Here is a 22,125-nt window from a genome sequence, read left to right as displayed (position 1 = left end):
TCTGAAAACACTTATTAAATCAGTCTACTGTGTAACGCTAGCAAGTCCAGAAGTCTTCCAGATTTCCCCCCAAAAGAATTATCATCCCGTTACACAGACTATAGTTGGATGTTGATATTGTGTGTGTGGTCAGGACAATCACTTCCGGCCGGCGGCGAGCGCAGTGTGTCTGCTGTGCGACTGCTACGCCGTGGGCTCGTTCTCGCGCGCGTGTGACCGGGACAGCGGTCAGTGTCTGTGTAAGCCGGGTGTCATCGGGCGACAGTGTGACCGCTGTGATAACCCCTTCGCTGAGGTGTCGTCCAGCGGCTGTGAAGGTCAGACTCTCAAACACACGCTCATCAGGCTGTCATGTGTGTCCCACAGTCCCTCAGTAACACGTGTGGTGATCTACGACAGCTGTCCGCAGGCCATCGAAGCAGGAATCTGGTGGCCGCGGACCAAGTTCGAATCAGCCGTCCTGGTTGGGTACCAAACAAATATTTCACAAAAAAAAAATTTAACACCAACACAACATAAAACAATGGGTAAATCTAAATATTGAGAAAATCATCTTTAAAGTTGTTCAAATGAAGTTCTTAGCAATGCATATTACTAATCAAAAATTAAGTTTTGATATATTTACGGTAGTAAATTTACAAAATATCTTCATGAACATGATCTTTACTTAATATCCTAATGATTTTTGTCATAAAAGAGAAATGTTTAATTGTGACCCATACAATGTATTCTTTTTATTGTTATTAGTTAAGCAAATCCAGTGAGATTTTGTGCTTCAGTTTAGCAAAATCTGCTAGAAATCTTTTAAATCCACTTAAAAATCAAGATAAATGAGTGGAATATTTGTTGACTTTCACACCAGATTTACACAAAACAATAAAATTCCAAAAATAATAATGCTAGCTAGAAAAAAAAGTATTATTTTGTGTTTGTTTTGTTTTTCATTTAATTTGCATTAAAAAGCTGTTTTAATGGCTTCATGTCTGTATACTGGAACTGCAAAGCATTATCATTATTCTTTAATTTAAATTATAACTTAAAACCTTTTTTTTTTTAAATTATTATTATAATTGGATAACTAAATCCAGTGAGACTTCTGAGTTTCATTTGCGCAAAATCTGCTATAAAACTCTTGTAAATGGAGTAAAAAAATTGTAGATCTACACAAAACAATAAACCTATAAACTACAAATCTACTGAAGCTGTCTACAAAAAGTTATTTGTTTTTCTGTTATTTAGCTAGTCAACTATTTTTACGTACTGTTTTAATAGAGTTATGTTTGTGAACAGGAACTTCAAATTTCATTAAATATTAAATATATCTAGATCTAGTTTTACATGTTACAAACACTTTTAATTGCATTCTGTCTGTGCGCAGGGACTGCGATCCGTCACTGTGACGAGCACAAGGGCTGGCTGTCTCCGAACCTCTTCAACTGCACGTCTGTGAGCTTCAGTGAACTCAAGACACTGGTGAGAATCTCACGCAAACCGCTCTCGATACAGCATGATCCGCGCATCCTCACGTGTGTGTTTTCATGTCTGCAGTCTGAGCGTTTGGCTCGTAACGCGTCTCTGATGGATTCCGCTAACGTCCAGCAGACGGCGACACTGATGAGTAACGCAACGAAGAACGCGAAACAGTTCTACGGCAGCGACGTGAAGATCGCGTATCACCTGACGAGCGCCATACTGCAGCACGAGAGCTGCCAGCAGGGCTTCAACCTCACCGCCACACAGGACGTCTTGTTCAACGAGGTACACGCTCATAGCTGCAGCGCTAACATGCTACGATAAACACGTTGCGAAATTTATTTTTTGTGTGCGTGTAAAAGAAGCCATGCATATTTCAGGTACCTCATTATGTAAATAACGCAAAAAATAACACATTAAGCATCATTGGTTAGTTTTATTAGGAATACTAGTTCACATTTTAAAAAAAAGTAACAAATTACGAACAAAAAAGTAGTAATGCGACTATGCGAAGTAGCAATGCGAAAAGTTTTCTCTCATATGTAGTAATAAAAAGTCCATTATAATGCATTATTCCTAAATTGTATTATTTGTAAATGTGTTATTTATAAATTTGTTTGTTACCTCATTTAAATAATGCACAAATTAACGCATAATACGTACATAACCTAGTGAAAAATAAATATACAAAAAATCTAATAAAAAAAAAAAAATACATTCTAAAAAAAATAAAAAAAATAAAATAAATATATTAAAAATAATTATATGCGTAATAAAAATACTCTGTGAAATACCCTAAACCGGTATACTTAAAGTAAACTAATTTTGTACTTGATGCAGTTTAATTATACACAATTAAATTATGAAGAACAACAAAAGAAATAAAACAAAAAAAACACTTAATCATATTTGATTGTGCTAAAGTGGAACTATTGCAAGTATTTTTTCAGGTACACTTTTTAATATCTTGCATTTAAAAAAACGATATTATTTAAAGATCATACAATCCTCGTCAATAGTGACATGAAACCACATTTTAGTCTTAATATTAAGGAATGTGCATTGTGCACAAGTAGTGCTCCAAATAAAGTTTAATAAAAAAAATTTAATCTGTAAATCTCGAGAAATATGTCAGTAAATATGTTAATAGACTTAAACTATATTTAGTATGAAATAAACGTATTTTAAATGTATTACTTTTTCACTAGGGTAATTATTTTTATTAGGAATACTATTTTGCAATTTAAAAGTAATGATTTTTAAGTAACTTTCACACCAAATTCACTGAAAATAATTTATTTTTATTAGGAATACTAGATGCATATTTTAAAGTAACGAAGTAGTCACGAACTAAAAGTAGCTCCCATCTTTTGACTTTGTGATTGGTCGCTGTGGCAGCACCTGATGCACGTGGGCAGCGCTATCCTGTCGGTGGAAACGCGTGGACACTGGGAGCTCATCCAGCAGACGGAGGGAGGCACGGCCACACTGCTGCGACAGTTCGAGGAGTATACGAACACGCTCGCACAAAACATGAGGAAGACCTACCTGAGCCCCTTCACCATCGTCACGCCCAACATCGGTCTGTTGTTTCATTCCTTCACTGATTTACATGCACACACCCTCCATCCGTACAGAAATGGATGTGCAAACTGATTGACATGCCAAGAGTGTTTCTGATTGGCCAAAGATCTGCAGGCCACACCCACAACCTCTTTAGTCAGTGATAGCGACGCATGTGATTTATCACATCACAATATTTCATTGAAATCTGTCAAGGAAGGAGTGACATTTTATGTGTGATAAAAGTACCCCCCCTCCCACATACATTTACATATCAGTTTAGTTTTTGTTTTATGGTCTTATTTTTCTCTTTTCAAAATGTATTATCATTAATTATTATAATCTATAATTGAAATTAATTATAATAATAGTCATTATTAATGTTATTAATAATTAATAATATTAATAATAATGCTTTATTGTGAACTCAGTTAACTAAAAAAAAGTTAAATTACAATTGAATGAGGAGTTCATTATTTAATTATTTAGTAAAGTAAATCAGCAAAACCTTTAAGTTTTAGATGGGAAAAAAAATTCTTAAATTAAATAAAAAAAAAAAAAAAAAAAATTATATATAGTCCTAATTTAAAATTTTATAAAATGTTAAAATATCTAATCTTTTTATTTAAAATATAACTTAAATACGAGTTAGTTTTGTAATCTTTTTTTTATTATTATTTATGTAGTTCTGTAAATCCAGCAAACATTGGCAAAATCTGCTGGAAAAAATGTAAAATTATATAATCTTTTTAATCAATTTAAATGTATTTGTTTATATTTTTTTATTTATTTATTTTGTTAGTTTTTATTTGTTAAAGATCTTTGAGTTCCAAATATTTTTTCAGTATTTGTAGATTTTATTTGGACTTTTACATCTGTCTACACTTAACAATATGATAGATAAATAAATTTATAGATAAACTACTAAAGTCAGTATAGTATAATTTTAACTGCATTTAGTTTGTTGCTTAATTTGTGTTAGTTGTTTTATTTTGGTTTACATGTAAATCTGTATTATTCCAGTCATCTCCATCGATCGTTTGGAGAAGATGAATTTCGCTGGCGCTAAACTGCCTCTACCAGCCCCTGCCACGCCCAACCCACACTCGACACAGATACAACTGTCACTCCCCACTACTCCTTCCACACCCCCCCCCAAGAACTAGGCAAAGGTCAGCGGCACCACGGCGAGCCAATCGCAGAGTCCGGCAGAAACCAGACGGCCAATCGGAAGAAGCGGCACCCAGACGAGCGCGAGCAGGACGCCATCGCCAGCGTCATCATCTTCCACAGCCTAGCGGCACTGCTGCCGGAGCGATACGACACCGACAAGAGGAGCCTCAGGTGAGACCACACCAGACCAGACCAGACTAGACCAGACCAAACTAGACCAGACTAGACCAGACCAAACTAGACTAGACCAAACCAAACTAGACCAGACTAGACTAGACCAAATTAGACCAAACTAGACAAGACTAGACCAGACCAAACTAGACTAGACCAAACTAGGCCAGACTAGACCAGACCAAACTAGACCAGACCAGACTAAACTAGACCAGACTAGACCAGGCCAGACCAGACTAGACTAGACCAAACTAGACCAGACTAGACCAGATTAGACCAAACTAGACAAGACTAGACCAGACCAAACTAGACTAGACCAGACTAGACTAGACCAAACTAGGCCAGACTAGACCAGACCAAACTAGACCAGACCAGACCAAACTAGACCAGATTAGACCAAATTAGATAAGACTAGACTAGACCAGACTAGTTTAGATCAAACTAGGCCAGACTAGACCAGACCAAACTAGGCCAGACTAGACCAGACCAAACTAGACTAGACCAGACCAGACTAAACTAGACCAGACTAGACCAACCAAAACCCAATAAAACCAAAACCAGACAAAAATACAACACAACAAACTAGATTAGACCAAACTAGGCCAGACTAGACCAGACCAGACCAAACAACAAACAAACCAAAACTAGACCAGACCAAAAGACCAGACTAGACCAGACTAAACTAGGCCAGACTAGACCAGACCAAATAGACCAGACTAGGCCAGACCAGACCAGGCCAAACTAGACCAGACCACACTAGGCTAGACCAGACTAAACTAGATTAGACCAGACTAGATTAGACCAGACCAAACTAGACCAGATGAGGCTAGACTAGTAACGTAATGTAATGCTGTGTGTGTTCAGGGTTCCCAAGCGTCCGGTCATCAACACTCCTGTGGTCAGTATAACGGTCCATGATAACGAGGAGCTGCTGCAGCACACGCTGGATAAACCCATCACGGTGCAGTTCCGTCTGGTGACCACTGAGGAGCGCTCTAAACCCATCTGTGTGTTCTGGAACCACTCCATAGTGTGAGTACTCACTCGTACGTGTGTGTAGCGTGTAGATATGAGGAGGTGTTTGTGAGCTTGTGTTGTGTTGTGTGTGCAGTGCCGGCGGTCCGGGCGGCTGGTCTTCTAAGGGCTGTGAGGTGGTCTTCAGGAACAGCACACACATCAGCTGCCAGTGCTACCACATGACCAGCTTCGCTGTGCTCATGGACATCTCACGCCGAGAGGTGACTCGACTCGACATAACCCAACACCAACCTCATCAGAAGTTAGCTGCACGTCCTAGCAACCACTGAAAATGCTCTAGTGATGTTTTACCACATAGCAATGCCCTAGCAACCACCCAAAAAATCCTGCCGCCCATCAGTCACTCAGAACTAGCGGTGTAACGTACACACATGACTGTTCGGTACGTACCTCGGCTTTGGTACTGAGTATTTAGACTAATGTTTTGTGACGTGCTCTTCTCTAGACTTCATTCCTCTAGTGAACTAACGAGCTGTAGACACTGATGACCTGCTGGAGGTAAATGTTTACATGCTGTTTTATTGACATCTTTCGGTGGCTGAAACACTGACTGAGAGATTACATGAGGTGTCAGATGTTCATTCATGTTTATTTCACATTAAAACTAGTAGTAAAGAGGACGGGGTGAAGTATACTTGTGATTAAATAAAGCAACAAGCCTCAAGAAGCCGTGGTTTACAGTGAATTTATAAGAGCCAGGGGCAGTGTTAAAACCCTCTTAGCTCACATAAAACCACTGCAAAACACGGATTACACCTTTAATAAAGACTTTATAAAACGGTTATTCCATATACGTAGCAAGGTTTCACAAAATAAAACAGAGCAAATAAAGTGTAATGATATTAATAAAAACAGTATTCTTCCACCAAACAATGTAGTTCCTCACAAACAGTTGTGGATGTAACAAAGTGGTTGCCGAGCAACACACAGAAGTAAACAAAGGTGTATGTTACTTTGTAGAGTAATTTATAACAGCTTTGAACGCGGCTCAGCCAATCAGAATCAAGGACCGGAACGATCCGCTTTATAAGTCTGAATAAACACGTGTTTCTGCTTCAGAACGGAGAGATCCTGCCGGTGAAGCTGATCACATGGAGTTCAGTGGGCGTGACGCTGGGCTTCCTCTTCCTCACCATCGTCTTCCTCACCTGCCTGCGGGCGGCCAGCAGCAACAAGACCAGCATCGTCATCAACGGCTCAGCCGCGCTCTTCACCGCGCACCTCGTCTTCATCCTGGGCATCAATCAAGCTGATAACCCGGTAACGCCAACTTCCTTCCAGAGTTTTTAAAAGCTGAAGCGTGGGTTTCACTCGCTCCATCATGAGCACAATTCATGCCAACGACCCATAATAAGATCTTCCAAATGCACCACGATTCTGTCTGGAATGGATTCTGAGCTTAGTTTTTAACAGCAGATGGCGCTCTACTCTAGTTTTTTTCTGTTTGTGTTCAAAATCCACACTTTTTTTTCTGTTGTGTGTCAAAAAACCCCAAACTCACCCTCGTAATCGACTCGAATCTTACGAATGAGGACTCGCGATTCAGGTTCGGTAAGGATCTCAGAATCGTGCTGAACTTATGAACACAACATATGAAAACATCATCAAACACAAGTGTGAATTTCAAGGAATTTGTTTGTTCCGTCTCACTACTTATGAAGATGTCAGCGGACATGAGTGTGAATTTCAAGGAATTTGTTTGTTCCGTCTAGACACTGAATATTTTCGTGTGAAAGTGTGATTTAATCAGGTTCACACGCAGTCGCTCTCTCACTAGTGCATTCAAACTAATGTAATCGTACAGTGCTACTTTAATCAATTCTTAAACCAATTTCAAATGAGCAGAAATCTGTAAGAAATGCAGCGATCCGTAAATACAATATTTATTTATTTTCGAACCCTTATGACTGGTTTTGTGCTCCAGGGTCATGAACAGAACTTCTGTGATATTTCTGAACATACTGATGATACACCACACCCATATATCCCCTCGGAGAGAAAATGTAGAGAGTCAAATGAAAAACCCAACCCAGAGTGGGTGGTTACTGAATGCTTGTTGGCCCTCACCATCTCTCTGCAGTTCCTGTGTACGGTGATGGCCATCCTGCTGCACTTCCTCTGGCTCTGCGTCTTCTCCTGGCTCTTCCTGGAGGGGCTGCACGTCTACCGCATGCTGAGCGAGCTGCGCGACATCAACTACGGCCCCATGCGCTTCTACTACCTGATTGGCTGGGGCGTGCCGGCCTTCATCACGGGTCTGGCGGTGGGACTGGACCCCGAGGGCTACGGGAACCCGGACTTCTGCTGGCTCTCGCTCTACGACACGCTCGTCTGGAGTCTGGCGGGTCCCGTCGCGTTCGTGCTGTCCGTGAGTCATCATCTCTGTTCACACAAACTATATTATTTGACAAAAAACATATGTTGAGTTTTTTGTCGACTAATCGTCTGCATGCTTCCGCTAGTCTGTACTGAGTGTGAAAGTGTGTGTGTTTCTCTCTCAGATGAACGTGTTCCTGTACATCATGGCGTCGAGAGCCTCGTGTTTGCTCCAGCAGAAGAGCTGTGAGAAGAGAGATGTTCCGGCGTGAGTCTCGTTCACTCTCAGTCCTGAAGCGTCTGTCTGTGTGTGTGTGTTAAAGTGTGTGTGTGTGTGCAGGGCGGGTCTGCGGACAGCGTGTGCCGTGTTGCTGCTGGTGACGGTGACGTGTCTGCTGGCGCTGCTGTCGGTCAACAGCGACATGATTCTCTTCCACTATCTGTTCACCGGATTCTGCTGCGCTCAGGTAGCACGAGCTCATCAGTGCCCCAGCAGTCTCTCAGAACACCTGACCCTAGCGTCTGATGATCACATGTGTGTGTTTCAGGGGCCGTTTATTTTCTTCTCCCGTGTGGTGTTCAATAAAGAAGCCAGAGACGCCATGCACTACTGCTGCGGCAAGAAACGAGCCGATCACATGATCAAATCCAAACCGTCCGTGAGTGCCTTCTTACTCAAGATATCAAGTTACCATTAGTTTTATTTGTGATGCTACACTGAGCTATTCATTGTAAACACTATCTGAAAATACAAAAAGCTCTGAAAAAAATGAAGAGACCTCTTGAAAATTCTCATTTCTCTGGATTTACTCGGTATGGGTTTGAGCAAAATGTTAATATTTGTTTTATTCAAAGAAGGTCTGATAACATTTCTTCACAATTTCAAGTAAAAATATTGTTTTTTATCAAATATAACAAAAAAAGCAAATATCATCCAAACAGAGTGCCCTGTTATATTTACAACATGACTGAGCATTTTGACTCGTTTGAAGCATATTTTCTAGGTTACATATAACTTTTTCCAAGGGTTCAGAGTGCCATGTTATATTTGCAGGGACTGAGCATCTTGACTCGTTCAGTGATGAATGAGAATGTTCATGGTCATAAATACTAACCTATAAGAGATGTTCTAAAGATTTTAAGTGACAGGCTTCTGCAGGTAATCCATTGTGTGCTGCTGTTTCAAATTGTTTGAGAAATGCACAGACTTTGTGCCCAAATTATTAAGGATGATTCCAGAACTGCACCACAATGACTTTGAAAAAACCTGTGTGTGTTGTTTTTTATCATCTACCACTAGTTTTTTTGTACTTGTTTATTCTATGCAAACTCTCTTTTTTCAATTAGTGTTTTACCATATAGTGAATACTGTCCCTTGTACGATCTCTTCGAAGTCCGTATGGCGTTTCTCTGTAACAGTCAATTGTGTTCACGGACAGTCTGTATCTGTTATCTAAACGGTTTACATCAGGTCTCTCTGAACGGAACCCAGAGCACTGTTATACCCGAACATACATGAGTATTCAGCCTTGTTTGTGAACACACACACACACCACACTATATATACACACACACTATATACACACACACTACACACTTATATACACACCCCACACTACGCAGGTACACCCACTGTGTGCACACTATTTGTCACACAAACACACACTTGATACACACACACTTATATGCACACATTAAGGACACACACACCTAGAACTGCACCAAACACCACTGACTAAACACACATGTTTATTTATACGTGTATACATTATTTTTTGTAGTTTACACACACTTTATACAAACACACTGTTACATTTTACACACACACACCACTATATAACACACCACATTGTACACGCTACACCACACACATCACACCGTCACACACACCCACTATATACACACACACACACACACACACGGACACACACTATATACACACACACACACTGGGGTCCAGTATGTCACACAACGGAACCCACACACACACACACACATCACAACACCACACCCACACACCACACTATATACACACACATCATCAGTTAAATAAGACACAACTAATGAAGCACTCAACACACACACTCTGTCACTGATTTGGGAACCAGTTTTATCAGTTAAATAAGACACAACTAATGAAGCACTCATGAAGTGTTGTTTTGTTTCAGCGGAGACGATCTGGACAGCAGTCACCTGAGTCTGAGTGAACACAACACACTCTTCAAAGACAAAGAGCAGATGGACGGTAAACACACACACACACACACACACAAACACACACACACACACACACACACACTCACGTGTGTATGTCTCACGGTGAGCTGACTTAAACCTCCGTGTGTGTGTGTAGATCACGACTCAGACTCTGACAGTGATCTCTCAGAGCTGGAGGACGATCAGAGCGGCTCGTATGCGTCCACACACTCGTCCGACAGCGAGGAAGACGAGGGCGAGTTCCCGCAGGAGGAATGCTGGGAGAATCTGGCCACCAGCGGCCCCATCAAACCTCACGGTAAGACATCAGGCGGTTCACGCGACTCTGTGCTTCTGTTAGCGCGTCTGACGTCTGTCTGTCTGTCCATCAGATGTGTGGGAGGGTGAGACAGCAGCAGCAGACGAGCGTCTGAGGATGGAGACACTGTCCAAACCAGAGCACAGAGCAGAGGATCATGGGACGGAAAACCTGCTGCTGCTGCTGGCCAGTTTACCAAACACCAGCGCACCGCCGCACAAAGGTCTGAACGAGCGAACGGATGAAATATTCTTTAGTTAACTATAACTACACCGATAACTGTAATGATAACTATAACAATAATTATAACTTACCGATAACTATAACAATAATTGTCCTGGTAACTGCAATGATAACTATAACAATAACTATGATAACATAACTATACAGATAACTATAAATATGATAACATAAGAATAACTACAACGATAACTATACCGATAACTGTAATAACTATACCGATAATTGTAATTATGATAACTATACAGATAACTATAATTATAAAAATACAATATCATTATAGCTACAGTGATAACTATGACTATCATTATATCAATATTTGTGGTAATTATAATTATAATATTCAATGATAACTGTAACAGACTATAATAGCTATAAATTTAACTATACCGATACTTAATACCTAATATAATTGTAATGATACGGATACCTTACTATATCAACATCTAATAATTATAATAACTATAATTATAACTATATTATTAACTATACTATAACCATAATGATAACTATAAATGTAACTATTAAAACAGTGATAACTATAATGCTAATTATAACAATACCTATAATAATTATTTGTATCTATAATGATAACTAATCATAACTATAACTATGACTAGCTGTCAGTGCTGCTGCGTGTTACAGTTTAACATATAACCGTGTCGCGCAGGAATCCTGAAGAAGAAGCAGCTGTCGCCCATCGCCGAGAGGAACGCCATCAATCGCATACACAACCAGCTGTCAGGAGACTCCGCCTCCTCACGGGGCCCCTCCTACAGTGAGGGCCGAAGGGGCGGGGCTAGACGGGATCATCAGAATGGGGCGTCCACGAGCGGAATGAAGAAAATGCTCGACAACGACTCGTCTGAATCTGAGTGAGTGATTCACGTCCACTGATCGGTGCTCTTACTGTGACCGATTCATCAGTGATGTTACTGTCAAATTTATATTAGAAAATCACAATGCTAATGTTTAGGATATTATAATATCTTTATGCCTTATAGGGTTAGCTGGGTGATAATATAGTTACATTTTGCGATGAAATATAAAACTAAAGCAGTGGAGATTTGCTACATAGTATATATTGTTTTACGAGTGTACTGTGTGTATGCTGATAAATATATATCCAACTTTATATAAAGTGCTGTGCAATAATAGTTTACATTTTGCTATATATCCAACTATACTATATATATCCAACTTTATACAGAGTGCTGCGCGATAATACAGTTACGTTTTGCTATATAGCCAACTCTACTATATATCCAACTTTATAGAACTGTGCGATAATACTTTACATTTTGCTATATATCCAACTATACTATATATCGAACTTTATAGAACTGTGTGATAATACTTTACATTTTGCTATATATCCAACTCTACTATAATACTTCTGTACTATATATATCCAACTTTATATATAGTGCTGTGGGGGAATACAGTTAACGTTTTGCTATATATCCAACTCTACTATATATCCAACTTTATAGAACTGTGCGATAATCTTTACATTTTGCTATATATCCAACTCTACTATATATCCAACTTTATAGAACTGTGCGATAATACTTTACATTTTGCTATATATCCAACTCTACTATATATCCAACTTTATATATAGAGCTGTGTGATAATACAGTTACATTTTGCTATATATCCAACTCTACTATATATCCAACTTTATAGAACTGTGCGATAATACTTTACATTTTTTGCTATATGTCCAACGTACTATATATCCAACTTTATAGAACTGTGCGATAAATACCACTTTACATTTTGCTATATGTCCAAACTGTACTATATATCCAACTTTATATAGAACTGTGTGATAATCTTTACATTTTTGCTATATATCCACTCTAACTATATATCCAACTTCATAGAACTGTGCGATAATCTGTTACATTTTTTTGCTATATATCCAACTCTACTATATATCCAACTTCATAGAACTGTGCGATAATCTTTACATTTTTGCTATTTATCCAACTCTACTATATATATCCAACTTTTATAGAACTGTGCGATAATACTTTACATTTTTGCTATATATCCAACTATACTATATACCCAACTTTATAGAACTGTGCGAATAAACTTTACATTTTGCTATTATCAACTGTATATCCAACTTTATAAACTGGGGCTATTTTTACATTTTGCTATATGTCCAACTCTACTATATATCCAAATTGTGCGATAATCTTTTACATTTGCTATAGATATATCTTTATAGACGTGCTATAATCTTTACATTTTGCTATATATCCAACTATACTATATACCCAACTTTATAGAACTGTGCGATAATCTTTACATTTTGCTATATATCCAACTCTACTATATATCCAACTTTATATATAGAGCTGTGTGATAATACTTTACATTTTGCTATATATTCAACTCTACTATATATCCAACTTTATAGAACTGTGCGATAATCTTTACATTTTGCTATATCCAACTCTACTATATATCCAACTTTATAGAACTGTGCGATAATACTTTACATTTTTATCCAACTCTACTATATATCCATATCATAGAACTCTACTTTATATGTCCAACTTCATAGAACTGTGGCGATAATACTTTACATTTTGCTATTTATCCAACTCTACTATATATCCATACTCTACATTTATCCAACTCTACTTATATCCACTTTTATAGAACTGTGCGATAATGACTTTACTTTACATTTCCAACTGCTATTTATCCAACTCTACTATATGATCCAACTTTTGCTATATATCCAACTCTACTATAGATCCCACTGGTAGCGATAATACTTTACATTTTGCTATTTATCCAACTCTACTATATATCCAACTTATATAGAACTGTGCGATACTTCTTTACATTTTGCTATATGTCCAAATATACCATATATACAACACAATAGAACTGTGCGATAATCTTTACATTTTGCTATTTATCCCAACTCTACTATATATATGCCAACTTTATAGAACTGTGCGATAATACTTTACATTTTGCTATATATCCAACTCTACTACTATATATATCCAACTTCATAGAAACTGTGCGATAATACTTTACATTTTGCTATTTATCCAACTCTACTAATATATCCAACTTGATAGAACTGTGCGATAATACTTTACATTTTGCTATTTATCCAACTCTACTATATATCCAACTTTATAGAACTGTGCGATAATACTTTACATTTTGCTATATGTCCAACTCTACTATATATCCAAATTTATAGAACTGTGCGATAATCTTTACATTTTACCATATTTATGCTATTTATCCAACTCTACTATATATCCAACTTGATAGAACTGTGCGATAATACTTTACATTTTGCTATTTATCCCACTCTACTATATATCCATAACTTTATAGAACTTTTGTGCGATAATACTTTATACATTTAGCGAAATACTATATCCAACTATACTATATATCCAACTTTATAGAACTGTGCGATAATACTTTACATTTTGCTATATATATCCAACTCTACTATATATCCAACTTTATAGAACTGTGGCGATAATACTTTACATTTTGGCTATTTATCCTACTCTACTATCCAACTCTATCCACTATACATCCAACTTTATAGAGCTGTGTGCGATAATCTTTACATTTTGCTATTATATCCAACTCTACTATATTCATCCAACTTTATAGAACTGTGCGATAATACTTTACATTTTACTCTATATATCCAACTCTACTATATATATCCAACTTTATAGAACTGTGCGATAATACTTTAGTTTTTGCTATATATCCAACTATACTATATGTCTAACTTTATAGAACTGTGCGATAATCTTTACATTTTGCTATATATCCAACTCTACTATATATCCAACTTTATAGAACTGTGCGATAATACTTTAGTTTTTGCTATATATCCAACTATACTATATGTCTAACTTTATATATAGTGCTGTGTGATAAAAGTTTACATTTTTCTTTATATGCAACTATATATCCAATTTCATATATAGTGCTGTGCAATAAAATTGTTTACATTTTGCTTTATATAGTCAACGATGCTACATATATAACTTTATATGAAAGAACTGAGATAATAGTTATGTTTTTCAGTATATACCATATATCCAATTTTAAAAACAGAGCTGATATACAATATAATAGAAAATATCCTGAAAATAAAATTTAAAATAAAAACCTTAAAAATAAAAAAAACAAAAACCGTAAAATTGTACAAAATAACATTTTGCGCTGAAAATTTTCAAGTGTCCACGAATCAGATATCGACAGATGTGTTTTTCTTTGCAGATGCTGATGAGTGACAAGAAGAACAATCGTCCTGTTTCTGTCATTTTTCCTACAGTTGATCTGATGTGCCAAACGCTGACGAGAATCTGTCGTTTTCTACATTTTTGTTTACATACTTGAAGTGAAGCACTTTTTTATTTCTTTCGTCCTCTCGTCGCATCAAAACCAAAAACCACATAATGAAAAAAAATAAATAACAATCAACTAACTCCATCAATCAAAACTAACTACCTCTGGACTGAGCTGCTGCTGCTGTACGAGCGATAAATGAAGGAACGAATCACTGGACGAACCACGAGAAGGAACCGACTCCTGATTCAAGCCTTTCACTCGTGTTCACGATGCCTTCACCACCAGCAGGGCCTTTTATTTCATACCGTTGGAGGAGAGCAACACTTTTGATACTCGCTTCTTTTGTAAATTTTGGGGATTTTTTTTACGAACTTTTAAAAAGACTGATGTTTAAAACCTTTTGAGCGGAACCCTTTGTATTTTATAGATTAGCAATGATGTAAATGTGAAATTAAACCTTTGTTCGCAGTGTTGTACAGCTCTTTAACGCATCACGCAAAAAACATGCTAACCATTCATCTGAATCACATCTGCACGATTTACGCTTTCACTGCGTAAAAATGCAAACGTCAGTGCCACCATTGAGTTTTATCGCACGATGTGCTGCTTCAGTCTTCTGACACACTCCAGACGGGTCATTTTTGGACTTTTGATAATAAATCATTCTGGACAGTTTTATATCCATACGGTTCTTTACCCTTAGTGCTTTATTATGGAAGTGTGTTTAAGCCATGGGATAATCTTTTTTTTTTTTTAATTTCAACTTTTTGTCCCACAATTCAGATTTTTTCCTCAGAGTTGCAAGATACAAACACGCATTCAAAATTGTGAGATGTTAATTTTGAGATTTTTTATTTACATTTTTAATTTTTTATTCCATGTTGGAAACAAAACAAGACAAAATATTGTGAAATAAAGAAATAGGAGAAAAAAGTAAAAACTGCGAGATACAAACTTGTAATTATGAGTTTATAACTATACAATTCTGACTTTTCTCAAACGAAATTGCGAATGTAAACATAATTCAGAGAAAAAAGTTTGGTTTGTGAGATGTAAACGTGCAATTGGGAGGAAAAAATTCTGTGATAGTTGCAATTACATTTAAAAAAATGTATTATTATATAATTTTTTTCTGTGGTGGAAACTAAAAATAATTGTGAGATGTAAATTCAGAAATCTAAGAAAAAAAGAGATCGCAGTTACTTTTCCTGAAGTTTTAGGAACAAGTCACTGTTACGTTTTCATATCTCTCACTGTGTGGCAGAAACGAGCTTCCGTCTCTTATGCCTGTATTTGTGTGTGTGACTGGAAAGGCTCTGTAAAACACAGTGACTTGAAGTAACTCTTCAGGTTTTAATGTGTCATCAAACGCTGGTGTTATCTGCTTCCTCTGGGGTCTGAGGTGGTCTGTAGGTGACTGTTTGAGGGTTGTTCTGTGTCTCTGTGCGTTTCGCGGAGCTCTTCCAGCGGCTCCAGGGGTTCAGGACGCTCGTCTGCTGCTCCTCACTCACACTTCTAGCAGATATTCTGTCTCTGAGCGTCTGGATTCGTCTCTGAGCGTCTGCGGTGAGAGCGTGCTGTGGACCCAGGTTACGTCTGTAAGCTGAACACCAGAACTCAACGCAGAACGCAAAAAAAACAACCAAAACAAAACAATAAAAGTCCCCCTCATATAATACTACTGACTCACAATACATCTCTGCCTCCAAATAAAAAAAAAAAAATCCCCAATAAAAAAAATTACCCAAAAAACTGTTCATTTAAAAAAACGTAAAAAATTTCATTTTTTCCTCGCATCTCGAATTTTTTTCTCTTATCAATGTCGTTCGTCTATTAAATCTTTCATTCTTTGTCTTTTCTTAAACCTCTTATAAAAGAGATTTCTTTTAACACCCATAAATAAAAAAAAATTTCACCTTTCTCTCAAACTTACCTTCTCTTAAACTTCTCATAAATAAAAAAAAATCTCTCAAGAATTTTTTTTCTCTTTTCATAAACTTTTAATTTAAAAAAAAAATGAAAAAAAGATGAAAAAACTGTTTTTAGGAAGATAATGTTTGAAAAAAACAATAAAAAAGTTTTTTTTTTGATTAAAAATGTTTCTCATCAAACACGTTATATTCAAAATTTTCTCATATAAAAAATTTTTATAATCCAAAAAAAAAAAAAATTATTCATATATAATGATATATATATTATAATCAATATATTAGATCCCAAACAGTTAGGCACAAAGCTAGTTGCTACAAAATCTAAAAAAAAAAAAAAAACATTATCTATTAATTTGTGTTTTTAATCAAAAAACGGTTAATTGTTCGATCGTAAAGTCTACACAGTTTTAGTCCTTTAAAAAAAAAATAAAACTTTTTTGGTGACTTGTACATTTCTGAAAAAAAATGCAAACAGTCATCAAAAAACTGTTTTCATTTTTCTCAAACTTTACGTTTTCGCTGGAGATATTTAGCCAACCTCTTCAAAAAACGAATGTTGTACACTTCAAATTTTGTCTCTTTCATTGCTAAATAGCTTTTTTTTCTTGCAAATTTTTTCTCTTGGGTTGCATTTTGCTATTATCAAACAGTAAATATATCTAGCTACTACGTGCTAATACCAAACTTGATAGATCCAACTATACTATATATAACTCTATAGCCTTTACTTTACGGGCTCTATATATTCAACCTTACTAACCATATAATGTTAACTATAGAGCGTTGTGATCATACAGTTACACTTGGCTATATATAGAAGGTTTAGTATAAGGGTGGTAGCTGTAAGATTTTAAATGGGAAAACATGATATATCAAACTCTACTATAAATAGTTTGGTTATAGTAGAAAAGCTAAACTTAAATTTCAACAAAAACTTACCATATTTCCAAAAAAGCGATACTACCTTTCATTTTGCTATAATCCAACTCTACTATATATATCCAATTCATAGAACTGTGCGATAATCATATGGTTAGCACGATTACTACTAGCAACTTTATAGAACTGTTCGATAATGAATTACATTTTGCAAGAGCGTTCAATAGATTATCCAACTTTTTAAGAAACGTTGTTTCTGGTTGGTCTAACTGGAAAGATAGTAAGGTGCTGTTATAAAAAGTTTACATTTTTCTTTACATTTTGCAACCCTTAGTCCAAACTTCTATATGTTCCAACTTTAGAAATGTGCGATTAATACTTTTTACATTTTGCTTATATAGTCAACGAGACTTCTATTATCCAACTTTTATGAAACTGGTTGTGATAGTACTTTAGGACCAGCTATATTAACTTACTATATATCCAACATTCATAAACAGAGCTGTGCGATGTTATACTTGAACTTTTACTATATCTCCAAGTCTATATATAATGGCGCAGGTTTCTAGATTATGGGCGATAAACCGTAACATTGTGCCACAATATCCAACCTTACTAGCCACACACAACTTATGAACGTGCGGATAATACTGATATGGACTTGCTATATGTTAACTTGCATATATCCGACTTTGCAAGAATGTGCAATAATCTGGACTTGGCGATTGTCCACACACACTATAGTGCCCAACGCTGACGAGACGGATCTTGGATTTTATACATTTTTACACCCCTAACTTTACAGGCGAACTCTACTTTTTACTTCTGGTGCGTTATACAAAACGCAAACAAACACAACATTGTGTAGCTGAGACTATCCAAGTATCAGGGAACGATTCCACTCACACAGCTGAACTACTGCTGCGACTGAAGCTGCTGCTGTACTTGGGATAAATACAAGGAACTCTATCACTGGACAACACACGAGATGGAACCGACTCATGATTTACCATTTTTAGACTGGTCCACACTCTACTATTATCTCCAAATGTAGGGAACTTTGCGATTGCTTTACATCTGCTGGGGGTTATACAACTACACTATGATACACAACTTTTGTAAATTTTTGCGATTTTTCTTTACATTTTGTACATACACACACTTTATATATCACGCCTGTATCGAGCTGAAACGATAATACTGTTACAGATTAGCAACACATCCAACTCTACTATGATGTGCAATTGATATATAGAGTTTGGATCAGCACTTGTAAACAGATCCTTATACGACAACACGCAAATACGCATGCGCTAACTTTGCGACTGTGCGACACATCTGCACAATTTTCGCGTTCCACTCGGGTATAAGTTAAACATGCAAACTTCATCACACACACGTTTGAGTACTTCACGATGCGTGCTATCTTGTACCACACACTCATACTAGGGTCACAAACTGGACGTAGGATATATCTTCATGGGGAAGTGTTACACAATACACACACGGTACATTTAACTCCACATCCTGGTCTATATACTCTGGAAGTGTGTTAGAACACACATGCGATAATACTTACTTTGCTACATTTCAACTATTTGTCCCATATCCTGCTTTAAGATTCTGAGATTGTTACCACACAGTTTGCAATATACAAACCACCACATTCGTGGGAATCTGGGTATGTTAATGTTGAGATTTTTTATTTACAATTTTTTGGATTTTATTACAAACTCACACACACACAACACACACACAAACACAAACTCAGTTGGCTGCGGGGATTAAAGGAAATAGGAGTCAACAAAGTATAGCACTGCGCGATACATACTTGTGGATTGGGTGAGTATTATACACTATACATATATCACCGACTTTCTACCACTCATGAAACTTGCGTATGTATACTTTACATTTTTCACAGACAAGTTGGTTTCTGGGGGTGTAAACTACAAACACACATCCAAAAAATTCTGTGAGATGTGCAATTACTATTAACAAAAAAATTTGTTATTTATACAACTCTAATCTGTATCAGAACTCTTGCGTGGAATTGTGTGGATACACCTTCAGATTTCTGCAGATAAACCAGCGATCGCAGTTACTTGTCTGAAGTTTCACACACACACACACACACACACACGGCTGCGTGGACCTCGGGGGGGTTAAAACACACACAAACACACACACACTACGCCTGCGCTGCGACTTGAGCAACACACAGAGAGTAAGAGTAAGATGGTCAGTGCTATCAGGACTCAGGAGGAGTCTAGGTATTATTAGTCCGTCTCTGGTGTTATGGGGTGTACATTTCTCCAGTCCAGCAGAATGAGCAGCGTCTCCTGCGGTCAATGGCGGAGCCAGCTTGGCAGTCGGCACTGCACAACCACACACCACACACACCGGAACGCGACCATATGCGGGATGCTGGGGGTGTACACTTCTAACAGACACCACACACACACACCTGCGCGGATCTGGGGGTGTTACACACACACACACACACCCGCTAGCGCTGGATCTGGGACGTTGGTACAACACACCCAAAAACCACACACAACCACCTTACGGCAGCTGGACTCTGCGGCGGTGTTAAACACACACACACCACAAACGCCTGCGCTGGACTTGGGGGGGTTACACACAACCACACACACCACACATTCGTTCTCTGCGCTGGATCTCTGGGGGTGTTACACACTAAAAAACACACACACACAACGCAACTTCGCTGGACTCTGGGGGGGGGGGGTCTATTACCACACACACAATACATCACGCCTGGTGGACTCTGGGGTGTTGATTCCAACACTCTGATAACCACATTTCACCCACGCGTGCGCTGGATTTTGGGGGGTTGTGCACACACACACACACACACGTACCGTCGCCTAACACTTTCTCATGTGGTACACACACACACCACACACACACACACACACACACGCCTTTCGTAAATTCGGGGGGTGTACACACACACCACACACCACCACACACCCCCACACACCACGGGCGAGATAATGTTTGAAAAAAAAAAGTTTTTGATTCAACATTTTCACACCAAAAAAAATATACTCAAAATTTTCTCTAAACAATTTTCACATCCACACACACACCACATCTATACATAGATATGCGCTGCCTATCTTATTGTTACACCACACACACACACTCACACAACAACAAGCTAGGTTCCTACAAAATTAAAAAAAAAAAAAAACCTTTATCTGTTACACACACACACACATCAAAAAAAAACGTTTAATTTTTATCTCTTAAATCTCTTACATTGGTACAACACACACAAAAAAAAACACACCAGCACTTTGCGCTGGTATGCGTGTGGGTGTTTTGACAAAAAAATCCCATTCATCACAACTGCGTGGACTTGGGGTCGTGTTCACCAAAAATACAGCACCACACTCTTTTTAAAATGATCATTTTTACCAACTCTGTTTAAAAACGTGCCAGTTGTACACACCACACACACACAACGGCTTCTCTGGAGTTGGGGGCGTTAGCACACACACACTTTCAAAGTTTTTTCTCTCTGACGGCTGCGCTGGTCAGGGTGTGGTACACACAAGAGACAATATAGCTATCTATTAGCACTGCGGCACACCAACCTCGGCCCTGGGGGGTGTTTACAGCACCCACTCTACACACCTCCGCCTGATATGTACTCTGGGGGTGTTATCCAGACCAAACACAGACTTACCCCGCTTAATATGGCATGGGGTGTTACATACACACAACGGGACATTATACACAAACACACACCGGCCTGCGAGTGAGACTCGAAAGTGTGGTAAGGGAAACCATTTACATTTATTATTACCCGATTTATATAAATAGTTTTGACTTTGGGGGGGTACAACAGTTTTGTGATTAACTAAGAACACAATTTTTGGATTAAACTCTTGGGGGTTGTTTGGGTTACACACACCCACACACCACACAAACTTTTTGATTAAACGGAATGAGCTGGAAATCTGGGGGTGTACACACACACACACACTAAGACACACAAAAAACGTTCCTGCGCTGAGAATTGGGCGGTTTTCAAGACACACACACAAACACACCCGACTGCGGGACTATGGGGGTGGTTCCACATGCAAACACACCCTCTATGAGCTGGACTCTGGGGGTTTACCCACACACCCACCAACAACCCACGGCTTTTGCGCTGGACTTGGGGGGGGTTTACACACACACAGTTAAAACATGATAGAGAACAAAGTTGTTTGTGGAGAGATTTGGGGGGGTTTTTTTTGACACACCAACAACCACAGAAGAGCTGCGAGGAATAGGGGGTGATATTCAGGACTCAGGATGTAAGACATTATTCAGTCCAGTCTCTTGTGTGTGTGTGTGTGTGTGTGTTACATTTCTCCACGTCCAGCAGAAATGCGCAGCGTATCCCTGGTCCATGCGGAGCCCCGGGCAGGGGGCGGCACC

General features: G+C 38.0%; 1 protein-coding gene across 1 annotated transcript in view; it reads left to right on the top strand.

Annotated features, from left to right (window-relative positions):
* LOC109077954 (cadherin EGF LAG seven-pass G-type receptor 2-like) overlaps window positions 1-14,947 on the top strand; it is a 40,807-nt gene extending 25,860 nt beyond the window's left edge. The window contains 21 exon segments of the mRNA XM_042749525.1: window positions 134-317; window positions 387-463; window positions 1,333-1,473; window positions 1,549-1,758; window positions 2,872-3,055; window positions 4,060-4,139; window positions 4,142-4,380; window positions 5,245-5,412; window positions 5,492-5,618; window positions 6,478-6,678; window positions 7,499-7,786; window positions 7,920-8,002; window positions 8,075-8,201; window positions 8,283-8,393; window positions 9,137-9,176; window positions 9,262-9,265; window positions 9,903-9,979; window positions 10,088-10,249; window positions 10,323-10,472; window positions 11,160-11,364; window positions 14,783-14,947. Coding sequence (XP_042605459.1) covers window positions 134-317; window positions 387-463; window positions 1,333-1,473; window positions 1,549-1,758; window positions 2,872-3,055; window positions 4,060-4,139; window positions 4,142-4,380; window positions 5,245-5,412; window positions 5,492-5,618; window positions 6,478-6,678; window positions 7,499-7,786; window positions 7,920-8,002; window positions 8,075-8,201; window positions 8,283-8,393; window positions 9,137-9,176; window positions 9,262-9,265; window positions 9,903-9,979; window positions 10,088-10,249; window positions 10,323-10,472; window positions 11,160-11,364; window positions 14,783-14,789 — 2,865 coding nt within the window. The 3' untranslated portion in view covers window positions 14,790-14,947.
* The last annotated feature ends 7,178 nt before the right edge of the window (window positions 14,948-22,125 follow it).

Source organism: Cyprinus carpio, chromosome B22 (genome assembly GCF_018340385.1).
Source record: "Cyprinus carpio isolate SPL01 chromosome B22, ASM1834038v1, whole genome shotgun sequence".
NCBI lineage: Eukaryota > Metazoa > Chordata > Actinopteri > Cypriniformes > Cyprinidae > Cyprinus > Cyprinus carpio.
Note: the sequence above shows the minus strand (reverse complement) of the source record. Positions and strands in the feature narration are given on the sequence as shown.